General features: G+C 40.8%; 1 protein-coding gene across 7 annotated transcripts in view; it reads left to right on the top strand.

Annotated features, from left to right (window-relative positions):
• ntm (neurotrimin) overlaps positions 1-13,088 on the top strand; it is a 297,117-nt gene that overhangs the window by 195,698 nt on the left and 88,331 nt on the right. For 5 of the 7 annotated variants that reach the window (XM_023835107.2, XM_072713664.1, XM_072713663.1 and 2 more), the window contains exon 1: positions 2,040-2,734. In XM_023835107.2, coding sequence (XP_023690875.1) covers positions 2,562-2,734 — 173 coding nt within the window. In that variant the 5' untranslated portion in view covers positions 2,040-2,561. Of the gene's footprint in view, positions 1-2,039; positions 2,735-5,117; positions 5,178-13,088 lie in introns of those variants that run through there. The other 2 variants (XM_023835105.2, XM_023835108.2) reach the window with 2 other exon arrangements.

Below are 13,088 nucleotides of genomic sequence, written 5' to 3'. Positions count from 1 at the left end.
GGGTCTGTTTCAGCCAGTCTGTGTATATACGAATTTTGGTGGGTAATGGGGTGACTTTATCTCCATGGTTTGAAATTGAATTCTGCGGAATGAATGAATTGTAAAGGGATTCTAAAACTGAAATATACATCACATAAAAATGGTTAAAGTAAGATGAGGGGAAAAACAAACATAAAAAGTAATAAATCTTGCTTATTTTAATGCAAAAACTGGAAATGTCTTTCAGTGAAGATGACTGTAGGGTCAGAGTATCCCCATTAACTTCTTATGAGAAAATTAGAATTAAATAAATAAATAAATAAAGACATACATACTCCAGTTCCCCCCCGGTCCAAAAACATGCTGTGGTTAACTGGAGTTACCAAATTGCCCATAGGTGTGAATGGTATGTGTGTGCATGTGTCTGTGTGTGTGTATGTCTGTGTGCCCTGCAATGAGTTGGAGTCCCACCCTGGGTTGTTCCCTGCCTTGTGCCCATAGACTGCAGTCTCCCCATGGCCCTGAACAGGACAAGTGGTTACAGAAAATGGATGGATGACATAGTAATTATTTTACACTTCTGCCTGTTCCCTATATATATCCTTCCAAATACAGTACTGTGCAAAAGTCTTAGGCAGTCAAAGAAAATGATGTTTAAATGATTTTTATGTTTCTGTAAAACTATGATATGTCTGTCAACCTGTGTCAGTTTAGCCATTTCAAAACCTCTCCTAAAATGAAAACCTCAGTATTTGCAGCGACCGTCCGACATTTCCATGCATTATTTGATTCTCCCACTAACTGACTTTGCTTGGCTAATCAAAAACCTCATTGAGTTATTTAACTAATTACATTGTCTTTAACTGTCCTCACACAGTACAGTATATTTATCCATTCATTTTCTGTAACTGGTTGTCCTATTCAGAGTCATGGGGGGGGGGGGGGCGGGGCAGTCAGTCATGGGGGGCAGAGCCAACAGGCACAGGGCAGAGAACACCTCACCATGGGGTGTGGGCACACACACTCACACCTTTGGGCAATTTGGCAACAACGATTAACCTGAGCATGTTTTCATATAGTGGGGGGGGGGGGAACTGCAGTGCCTGGAGGACACTCCACGACGACACAGGGACAGCATGCAAACTCCAGACACATGGAGTCATGGCGGAGGTCCCAGAGGTGTGAGGCCACCGTACAGCCCCTTAATTTCTCTCTCATGGAAAGTATACTATTACTGCATGTGGCAATGGGAAGCATTTTTTTCCTCGCTTATGTGCCTTTAAATTGCAAGCTATATATGATGTCTGGCCAGCGGTCTGTGCTCTCACCATTGAGGGACCTTCCTTAACTCTTAGATAACCATTAGTTATACTTTTTCAGTGACTCTAATATAAACATTCATGAAAAATACGACAATGGCCTGTGGTCACATCACAGGCTGCATGTCACTCAGTTGCATCACACTGCTTTGACTCTACTTTTAACACAATCTTAACATGCTGTCATTTTGCCAAGCGCTTCATTTTTTGTGAATATCCTGACGACTTTAAAAGGAAGAAGTTCAACAATAATAAGGAAATGATTTCAATAATAACCAAAAGAACTTATTTTCTCTTAACGGTCCATTCAGTGTATAGCTACAATGGATATAAACTTTTCTCCTTATCGTGTTTGTAGTCACCTATTATTAAATTAAATTAATTCAATACGTTTTTTTGGTGAGCTTGATTGCATTCTTTGGATATTTTTGCAAAAAAATCAATCAATATTTCTGTCATTCTTTTGATCCGTGCAAGGTATTACATTATAAATGTGTTACACCGTGTCAATATTATCCGTGAAACACGTTTCATTCGAAAGCAATTATTGTTGCACCCTTGGCTGCACGTTTGAATATTGGTTGTAAAAGTTGATTAAATTGGTTATACTCAGATGCTTACATTGTTTAGTCCTGACTACATCTTTTTAAAGTTGCTTTACCTCTTGTGTTTGGGGAACATGTACAAGAAGCGGAGTTAAAAAGAAAAACTCGCCCTATAATTAAGCAGAGCCGTCTGGAATCGGGGGCTGGGGATATTGCGGTCCCGCTTGAGACCGCTGGGTATCTCGCCAGGGACGCTCTCGGTTCGTATTGACTTGTGATGCCGTTGCAGGGAGCGATCACGGGTACCTCTCCGGCATTTCTCTCTCCGATGAACTTACTGGCGCCTTGACGCGTTTGTTTTTCCGATGCCCAGCCGCTCGACTTTACCGCAGAAGTTTCGTTACCTGAAACGGAATAGATTTACTCCTCCGGCTATGTATCTCCATCATCTGCATCCTCTACAAGTTTCAATTTAAATGCGACTTGGACAATTAAAAAAAAAAAACTCGTTTACTATGATGGTCGATGTTGCTTAGACCCGAAGCAAACACCGATCGCTGGGAAAATACCAACCCCCCTTTTTTTTAATGCACGCGATCTACCTGGAGGTGAAGAAGCGGATTAGGAGATGTACTCTTATTAAATAGGCTGCCCGCGCCATAGCGTTATTGCCGAAAGGGATTTCGCCGCACGCCTGACTAGCGATCCGTATGCGAAGATGAGCGTTTGCGGGGACTTCGCCGTGTCCTGGAGGTGCCTGGTACTCCTGTCTCTCAGGCTGCTCTTTCTTGTACCCGCAGGATTGCCAGTCCGCAGCCAAGGGGACTCCCAGTCAGATAACAAAGTGATGGACAATATCACAGTCCGGCAAGGGGAGACCGTGTTTCTCAGGTAAGGTGCGGGTGAATTGCATATTTATGCTGCCGTAAGGCTGCATGCTTAAAACTGCTGTTCTTGCCAGAAAAAGAAGGTATTAATCGCTTTAAATATTACTTCGGATGACGCATATCTTCATTTTAAATAGTTTTTATATATCTATATTTCATCTCCACCCCTAAAATATAGCTGGACTTTGAACTTGCGCCCTAGTTAAAAAATGCAGCTAATTCGCAAGCTTGAATAGAAGTAAATATATTTTGATTTAAGCGGACAGATTTTAGTTCTAAGACTTTATTCGAAGTGAAGCAGACAGAATGATCCACAAATGTTTTCTTACGGGAATTAAGGGCAGAGAGTGCATCATGCACTGCATAGCCTACTTTTTTTCGGGAGATAATGGTTAAGCTGGCCGATTTTGAACAACCCAGAACCTAATTATTATGTACCTTAAGATAAGTGGCCTATATAATACGTCATTCTTCGTAAGAGATAATTACCAGCAATCAGGTATCTGATTTTAAAGACACAGTACATAACCTGCATGTCTTATCACAAATGAATATGCTTTAGATTAAACCCCAATCACAGGCAGAAGCTTATACTGGATGATGTCAGCAATGCTTGAGATTATACTCTGAGAGCCCGATTTTAAAGGTAAACAATGCTGTTCTTGTGAGAGATGCTTTTCATATATAAGGAGCTGCGGGAAATTGTGTTTGCAAACGCTGGAATTAGTTTTGGCCTCATGCAGATTGTGAGCTGTTTTTGGTTGGCTTCTAGCAGAGAAATCCGCAGTAATCTTATTTAATGTTATGTTAATGTGCTTAAGTGTAAATTGATATCAAAATGGTCCTACCTTTTGTGTAAAGAGAGGAGGTGTTTATATTGCATTGCCTACACTGTGAGCAGAAAATATACCCTATAGGTCTTTGGAAAATGTCAAATGGTCATTTGACATCAACAGTTGCTGCTGCCTTTGGAGTTTGACACCTATGCCCTCAGATTGATACTATTCGCAGATTTTAGCAAACACCGCTAGATAACTTCCTGATAGTCTTTCTTTTGTTTTCATCATTATTATGACTAAAACAACATTGTTTTTACATTAGAAAGGTGTTTTCTCATCCACATCTGTTCACGGTTTGTAATGCTCACTTTGGAGTGAATATTTGGTGCCACAGAAAGCCAGACTGTAGCCTAGGTCTCACTCGGAAATGTGTGGATGTAACCAAGCAACAACAGTGAAACAAGCTGTGAACATGGCAATATTATTATGTAAAAGAATGAAGCAGAAACAAGGAGTCTCTTAGCTTTACTATATTGCTTTTGATCAAGTACTGGTGATTTTGAATAGTTTTCATTTATCTTTGGCAACTTTGATGATTAGTGTTTGTTTTCATGATGCTGGGGCATTTATTCAATTACATATTAATTCTGATGTAAAAGTGTCTGGGTCTTGCAACGAGAAACTGTTGAGTCTTTTCTTCTTCTGTTGAGTTTTAGAAGAAAACAACACGCTGTCTATACCAGATGGCAAGGTTTTTTGTGCACGTCGCAATAGATACGGACTTACTGTAGGTCGGCTCCAAACAAATCGAAAGAGGCGTAAAGTTACTGCATGTTTCAGATGTTCCCTTCAAATGTTGCTGTCTAGAGTCTTGAGCTGCTCCCCTCTGCGTTTTCCTACAGCCAGATAGGCGAAAGCTTTCTGCTAACTCTTTGTGAACTTCCAGGCCTGCAGATTTTCTGCATCCTCTTGCACCCCAAGGGTGGAACATTCATTCTGGACTTTTGCTCGCTGCTCGATGCAAGCGGGAAACATCTTCCTTCCAGCAATATATAATTACTTCCAATTATAGTGAAATTAGCCAGCAACACTTCTTGTAACAGTTGAGGAGTTTTGAGCAACTTGCCTCGATTAAAAAAAAAATCCACTATATTAATTCCCTCTAATATCGGGTATTTGTTTTAATTTAACATTATAAAATTTAAAATGTGAGCATTTATTTAAAAAATGTTGCTAATATTAATAAAGTAGCTGAAGAACATTGGATAAAGAAAAGTGCAGTGATTAAGCAAAAATACAACCCATAAAGTAATTATTTGAACAGAAAAATAAAGGATTCCTAATGGCAAAAATATATTGAGATGTCAGGTAATAAAGCTTAAATTCCAGTTGTGTCAGTGGTTCCTAAGAACACAGTTGAGGTTGTGAAGCTCATTCTTCACCCCAGCTCACTCACTAAGACCTATCCCATGTCGTCTTTGGTCACTCAAACTTATTTCTGATCCCTAGTTTCTACTTACTGTCATGACACCCAAAAAATCTCCAGCCCTCCTTCAGTCCACATTGTACGTGGATCCTTTCGTCACTGCAGCAGAAACTGATCTTACAAATGCCCACTGAAACAAAGGCAGAGATAACTTGGACATTTTTAAGCAGCTGGAGATCAGGGTGAGTTTACGGGCTGTTTTATTGTTTTCGATGGCTTGGACAAAATTCTCAAGGCCCTGCTAATGTTGGAAGTTATTCAGGATTATTCATGCTTGGCTTGAGAATGTTGTGTTGTTGTGCTGAGTGTGTCTTACATGAATAGTCATTATTTTTGCAGGGCTAGACTGGCATTAAAAATCGGGCATGGACTTTGGTGTCCCTCATGGTAAATTTTACTCAGCGGGGTTGGGGGGGATCCACCACAATAAACTTTGCCAACTGATAAATTTTGCTGGCCCACTGGGAAATTGGTCGGTATGCCAGATGGCCAGTCCGTTGCTGTAACTTTGTATAATTAACCGTAATGTGTTGTGGCTAAGAATGCTAAAAGGCTACTCTCTGTTTTCTTCTTGGTTTGACAATGTAGAAGAAGGTAGAACTTCAGTAGAAATTCTCATTGTTGACATTCAGATTGATCAATATTATCTTACCTCACGCAAAGCACAACTACCTAACTAAACAATCTTATAGGCAAGGGAAGCTGTTTTAGCTCTTAGATGTCCCAGTTGTCTCCTTCACATAGGTTATCTCAGTGTTTAATAATGATTACGTGTTTTCTTTGAGACCCACAGATCACTTGTATATCAGTGTTTGCTGATATTACCCAGGTGTGAATTGCATGGATTCATCTTCTATATTTGGCAAATGTTCAGCACACCGAAGATGTCAGTTACCGGAGCTACACGGCTCGTATCAGACCAAGCAAGGAAAATAAAAATTAAGCTATTAAAGCTACTGAATCCTAATATCACTTATATCAATAAAATATGTATAGTCTAAATATATTTATGCGGTGACAAGAATTGTTATCATGTCTCAGCTCTAAGTCAAAATATGCCATTTATCATCAACTGATTAATTATGTAGCATAAAGCTAATGTAGTGGGCGACATGGTACCTCAGTGTGTGATTCTGTTATCTCTCATTTCCTTGTTTGGGATTTGAATCCTGCCTCCGGTTGGTGCATGTTTGAGGAGTTTTGCGACGTCTCTCTGTGTCATAGTTCAAAGACATGCGGCTGGGCTGATGGTTGTGCCTAAGTTGGGCGTGGAATGTGACACTGGCATCCCATCCAGGGTGCACTCTAGCCATTAGCTTCCTATGATGGTCTTCAGCCCCCCCATGCATTTGTAAGGTGGATGGATGGATGACTGGATGGATGATGGATGGACGGTGCTAATATTGAATGTCGTTCTACCTCATGTCTACAGTGACGCTAAAGGCATTCTATTCTATGGTATTTCATTTGACTTCCATAATTCTGGGAAAGCCTTGAACACTGGTTTCCTCCTTTGAGATTTTAATTAGTACCGTAGCTCCTTATCTAAAAGGAAGAAGTATTTTCTTCTGTTTTCTATATGTACTGCATTAGCTTTAACTAAGCAGCTACGAATGCCTATGTAATCATCTGCATTTTTAGCTGCTTGTAAAAAGTCACCTCTTGCTTTGAGTCCCCTGGTTTCTGTTAAACATAGTCTGTTTATTTCCATATACTATTGATCGCTTAGCTATTATTTACATTCTAAACCAATTTCTAACGCATAGCTAAATTTTGCAAATGCGGTCATTTGAGGCAGAATGATGTGTCATTGGATATTTTGTTTCAGAATGAAATATCATTTCTTGCCTTGGGTCCCTTGGATGCAGCTGTTTATTGACATTTACTATTGACATCTTAGTTTTTAGTTACATTCTAAGGTTATTTCAAACATGTAGCTAAATTTTGCAAATGTGATCATTTGAGGCCTAATGATATGTCGTGGGATGTCAGGTATCTTTCTGCGTTATGGACATCCTTTTGGACTGTACGGCACCTAGCGGCTTAAAAATCTGCGCTCATTATCTATTATTAAAAATGTTATAATGATTGGGTTCTTTATGTCAATACCTGTTTTTATATACTTCTGACAACAGGCTGAAAATGGATATTTCCAGACAAAAATCAATACATTTGATATGCAGCTATTTCTGTTTCTGTTTATTAATGTCTTCTTCCAAAGCTTCGCATTGTTTTTGGGTCAGAATGGAAATGAAAAAAGATTCCAGCCACTTTTAAGGTCTTGGGTTGACTGGGGTGAAATTTTAATACAGACTCCTCTAAACTCAGTTCTGTCCATCTTGCAGCTGAACATTTTAATTGCTCTCTAGTGAATATAGAATCCATTTAACCTTTCTATGAGTATTGCTTACCTGTCATTCGAAGGCAGACATCACAACTTTCATTCTTGGCTTCAGTAATGAAACTTTCTCCCTGAGAGATGAAGACATGTTATTGCTCATCTGTAGTTTCTAACATTTGACATTTCCCCAAAACACAGCTATATCTCTGTCGTAGAAAGAAGTTTCTCACTCGGTTTTGATCAAAATTAGGAGCTAATGAAGAACGTTGTAACATTTCATTGCAGACAATTATCCCATTAACAAATAGCAGGCAGTCGTGTCAGAAACCATCATAGCAAGTTATGTGGCAGAATATTTTTCTGCTCCGATTCTGCAAGAGGTAGAAGTTGAGCTGCATTTGAAGGTCATTACGCCTTTTATCCCTCAGACAGAAGGTACGAAGGGATATCGAAGTTTCTCATACAAAGCCCCTTGAGTTCATTTGTTTGCCACAAAGATTCTACCTGAGTACTTTATAAGTCAAATCTGTGGAAACTTTTGTGCTATAATAGGAGAGAACTTTTAGTTCTGCCACTGAGTGCCTAAAGTTAAGAGTATTTGTTGTTCCATTCAACTTAATACAGCCATGTTCCTCTTCAAAGTACGAGTCTCCTTGTACCAGTATATAAAGGCACTGACACTGCACTTAAGGTTATTTGAAATTATATCAAAGTAATGAAATGTGTTTTGAGCAGTATATATCTACAGTTATTAAATATTTAAACGTGAAGCTGTACACTATATTTGGTTGCCATAATTTAGAATATCCATGTTTTCTAATCCAATTTCTGTGGCATTTTTTAGGTCACGTCTGTGGGCGACAGACGTTTAAGGGCTAATTGTCCAGTGAAGGCAGGATCTTGGAGTTTCTCTGGAACTATCAGCGTATTTTGTTTTTAGCATAAACGTCACTAATTTAGAACATCATGCCCTCAAGGTATTTTAATTAATTCCCTCTGAAATATCCGTGGCGTGCCGCTTTGTGTGATTTGATGGTGTCCCCACAATGCCACTCATTAATTTGAACACTGGAAAGATTGCTCACGCTTATCAGGGACTCTCTATAATGACGGATCCTTCTTTTTTAACGGAATTACCCCATGGTGAAGATTGATAAGGTGAAAATTTAATTTCACACCTGGATGTTAATGATACTTCTCCGTGTCCCTCGTTCTTTTCACGTTCCTCATCGGCATGCCTTCCAACAGTTTTGTAAAATGAGGCGCAGTGATGCACATGTTTACCCCAGCCGAAGTCCAGTGGTCTCCGCAAAAATGGCACCGCAACCAGCCTTGCTTAATAAATTTTTAAACCTAAAGTTGCCACCCATCTCTTATTTCACGGCGAATGTATCGAAAAATATAATGTTCCGTGTTCCGTTTTTGACCAGTATGGGACATGATTTGTCTTGTATTTTGATGTTCCTTCCCCCCGTTTAAAAATCTTATCCCCCCCCACTCAGCAAATTTTATCATCCGGGAAAACTGCCCCATTGTAGAAAACTGGCAACTCAAATAGCTGAAGGGCCTCCGACCGTGTTAATGTGCCGCTGTGTGTGTTGGCTTAAGGAAATCACAGTTTGGTTTTGCTATAGATGCTTTAATGTGAGACTGAAAAAATATCGTGAAGGCGAATGACCGAAGGCATGAACCGGCATGAACGAGGAAAAGCAATCTATGTTTTTGTACGGCCACTTTATACATTGCACTCCCGTATCCAGTGTCCCCTCTTTAATCTGTACATAACTTTGTTTTGTTCATATTTATGAGCGACACTGTGAGGAAGACGATACACTGGCCTAACTGCTGTGTTGGAGGCAGCGGTACTGAACCTATTTTTGCAACGAGGTCAGAGGATCATGGAATTTCTCTTCTATCCTGTGGTCTGGACGGAAAATAAGATGTTAAAACTTAATTATGAGCCATTAACTCCCTTACTCAACATACCAGAGCCCCCCTCCTCCAGACCTCCCCCCAGCAAAAGCACCATTGTTAAAGTCCGATGACTCAGATCACCCAGTGGATGATTTGGTCATTGTATTCATCTTTGAAACAGGCATTTCATATGTGATGCTTTTTGCGATGAATGATCTGATTGTAGCGAGGCAAAGTCCTTTTATTTGCAAAGTGCATGGAGTCGGTGCCACCAGCGAAGGTACCTCACGTGCTGCTGCCCCCTGCAGGACAAAGAAGCTCAGTCAAAGCAGGGCATCACTCTGATGTGTGATCGTCTTCATGCCGACTCACAAAACCGTGCGTGGCTCAGCAGGTTGCCTATGATTGGAAATTCGGCAGTTCAAATCCCGTGGTTGGCAGACTGATTTCACCGTCAGGCCCTGGAGCAAAGCCCTTAACTGCAAATGCTTCAGGGCTGACCTTCCTCTCTCAAATGTACGTTGCTTTAAATAAAAGTGCCTGCTAAATAAATAAATGCGAAATGTAAAAACTGGGGTTTTCTCCTACTCAGCCAAGCGGCAACTAAAAGGTTTCGGCCTGGCCGATGGTGGCGTCGTCCTTCGGGATTAACGACGGGACTCTTCCGCGGGCTCTGGGACTGGCGATGAACCTCTGAGACAAAGCCGTGGCCCAGAAAGCGAAGTGTAGCATATTCCCCAATCGCCTAAACAGGTGAAAATCCCCAGTCTTAAGGCGTCAAGGTAGAGCGCCATGGCATTGAATTGGATTAGAGCGCCTCCGTATCGCATGTGGTAGGAAGCTTGGCCTACATTTTCATGTGGTGTTTTTTGTTCTGAAAATAATCTCCCATCTCCAGTGGATTACGGAGATGGATTCTCTCAGCTGTGTTTTACGGGGACATTTCCAGTATACAGTCCTTGCTGTACCCCCCCCCCCCTCCACTCCCACCCCCTGTACAGGTTTGCAATTGTATTCGGCGCCTGTCCTTCTGGTAGAGGGATAATGAAGGTTATGCAGAGTTGCAGGAGTGGGTGATGAAAGATGACAGGCAGCAGGCAAAGTGTCCCGGATATGGGGGCAAAGTTAATGGTACGCGGTAGGGTCATGTTTAGTTTTTCTTTTCTTTTTTTCTATTTGAGTAACTCGAGTTTATGGGAAATTAGACTAATCGTCTGTGAAACTGTGATTTTTTTTTGGTTCATGGAGTGGTTACCGGGAGGCTCAGTGTGGTGGGAGGAGAAGCAGGTAGTACTGCACATGCCGGAGATCTGTGTGGTTCCTCTTCAGATGATATTTAAGTCTTTGGCTGCCACCAGCCCACGTCATACTCGGATACCTAAAGTTGCCGTGAGGCCTCCTGCTGAGCTCCTCAGCGCTGATTTTTGGATGTACTGTAGTTTTAGGTATTGAGGATTAAAGATTCAAGATTTTAATTGTCACATGCACCATAATACTGGTATAACTTGCACTGAAATTACTGAAATCTGGCTCGCTGCTGTGACTGTGTAAAAAGTAGAAGAGTATAGAGAGAGTATACATTAAATTTAATTAAACATACAGGGAAAAAAATACCACTCAAAGACAGTATGTAAACTTGCATTATATGCACAGTAGGCAGTGGGCATAGGGTACAGTGACAGACATTATAGAGATTTCCTCTTGTGCAGTCTGTTCCTTCATTGGATCAAGTAGGCAGATGTCGTTAGAATGGACATGGAAGGCTTCGCTTTCACGCAGTGTGAGCCGTCCCATAAGGCCACTGTCTTTCGTGAGGCTGCTGGAGAGGTGGCTGGGCATTAGGCATTAGGAAAACAGAGAGGCTCAGATTAATGAGCTTTAAGGTGTTAAGCTCCGCCCCTGTATGTCCGGATAGGGAGTGGGCTGAAGCGGCATACCGACGGAGACAGTGCAAATGGACATTAAGACATAAAACAGGAGAAAATGTCGTGATTTGATGTTCTTCGGTCCTGTGTTCAGTTTAGATTATCACAAGGGGGTAAACTTTTGAGGAATGACCTGCATTTCGTAACACTGTTTTTTTTGGCAGATTATTCGAGATTCTTTATTGTTATCTCACCATGTTAAAAATGCAGACATTTCTGTACCATATCCGGCACAGCTACCGTGAAATGTTGTTTTTCTGGAGCTGCCGTGCAACTTGTAATGAGGTTCAGACAAGTTTAAAAAAAAAAAAAAACAACTGGAAATAGAATCCGTTTTATATTATATACATTATATACACTGAGTTGCACTTAAAGGGGAAAGAACATATTACACTTAAAAGTTTTCGTAGCTTTTTAATATAAAGTAATCTGTCAGAAGATGTGTCTTCATGAATTGCAAATACCCAGCAGCTGTTTCATAAGGTGCGAGATCTAGTGCACCTAAATACGGTTCTTTTCATTAGTTTCCGCGTGTGTCCTCCAGAGGTTCATATCTGCCGCATTCCTGGCTCAGAATGGCTCCTTAATGCTTAATGCTTTGCGAGACGGCGCTCCTGCTCTTCTCGTCGGTCCTCTGGGGAGCTTCTTTTATCGTTAGCTGTGTAGGAGAAAGGGAGGTGTGAGATCTGTTTTGGGATAAGAAGGAATACGGCGGTATTAAAGACACATTACGCGCCACCCAGTCGGGAGGCGGTCGACAGGGCCGCAGAAGCCCGACGTCCCTCCCTTGACGTGGTACGCAGGGGGCGGGGGCCTTTGATTCGGGGATTTTGATGGCGGCGAGCCGCTGAGCCTAGCTGGGCTGACAGAGAGCCGCCCTCCGCGGGGGGAAATCCTGCCGGCTGCTGTCGGAAACGGCGATACTAAGATGTGAGCTTGTACTGAAGCATGCCGCTCACAGTCAAACTGAATGCTAATTTGTGTTTATACGTTTATTCGTTAGAGTAGGACGATGCCCTGGATATGTAGGCATGGAAAACGGGTGGATGTTAGTTATATTTACTTATTGCCCTGCCAAAGTCACCTCCAGCATAATTCTGGTTATATTTCAGTCCTCATGTATATTAGGGTCCTCTTTATATGGTAATATTTATTTTTAGGGTATGTAACAGAAGTCTGAGATGTCTGTCAGTGGGGAAAAAAGTCATTATAACACCTGCATTTCTCCTGAAAATCTAGGACTTTGCTAGAATATAAGGTAGCTCCTTCTTGTGAAATCACCCAAGTTGCCTGTGATTTGCAACACAGTAGAGCCACAGAATGTAATGGGAATATGAATGAACTGGAAATAACACAATGAATTAGTAATATTCTGTTCTTTCCCACTGATGAAAGTGTAATGACTGATGAAAAATGTAGGGGATAAATGACATCATCATCTACCCATTCATTGTGTTTGACTCAAGGCATTTTTTTCACTTTGGTACAATAAATGCGGACACTGTTTCAAATTTTGTGGTGGGTTTAGGGTGCGTCAGACTTTCAGGTCGAGCCACAGAAGAACAGGAAACTACATTAAAGATTATGTCATTTAGAGTTAAATATTCCAAAATGTAAATGAAGAAGAGGCAGCATTTACCAAAATGAGGATGCATTTTGATTTATTTATCAATTGAGCGCCCTTCTGACTTGCTAAACTATCTCTTTGTTTATGTTCACCCGATGCAAATAACTTTTTTAATCAAATTTTAAACTTTTATATTGATGCTGTGGCCAATTAATTTCTAAAATCAATTCAGTAAATGTTAATTAGCACCTAATAGTTTGTGCATGGTGTTCCTCAGTCCAAAAGTTGAAATATAAATGTGCAATTTACTAAAAAATGATACAGCAAAATACGTTTTAAGAACGAA

This window comes from Paramormyrops kingsleyae, chromosome 6, assembly GCF_048594095.1.
Source record: "Paramormyrops kingsleyae isolate MSU_618 chromosome 6, PKINGS_0.4, whole genome shotgun sequence".
Taxonomy (NCBI): Eukaryota; Metazoa; Chordata; class Actinopteri; order Osteoglossiformes; family Mormyridae; genus Paramormyrops; species Paramormyrops kingsleyae.
Note: the sequence above shows the minus strand (reverse complement) of the source record. Positions and strands in the feature narration are given on the sequence as shown.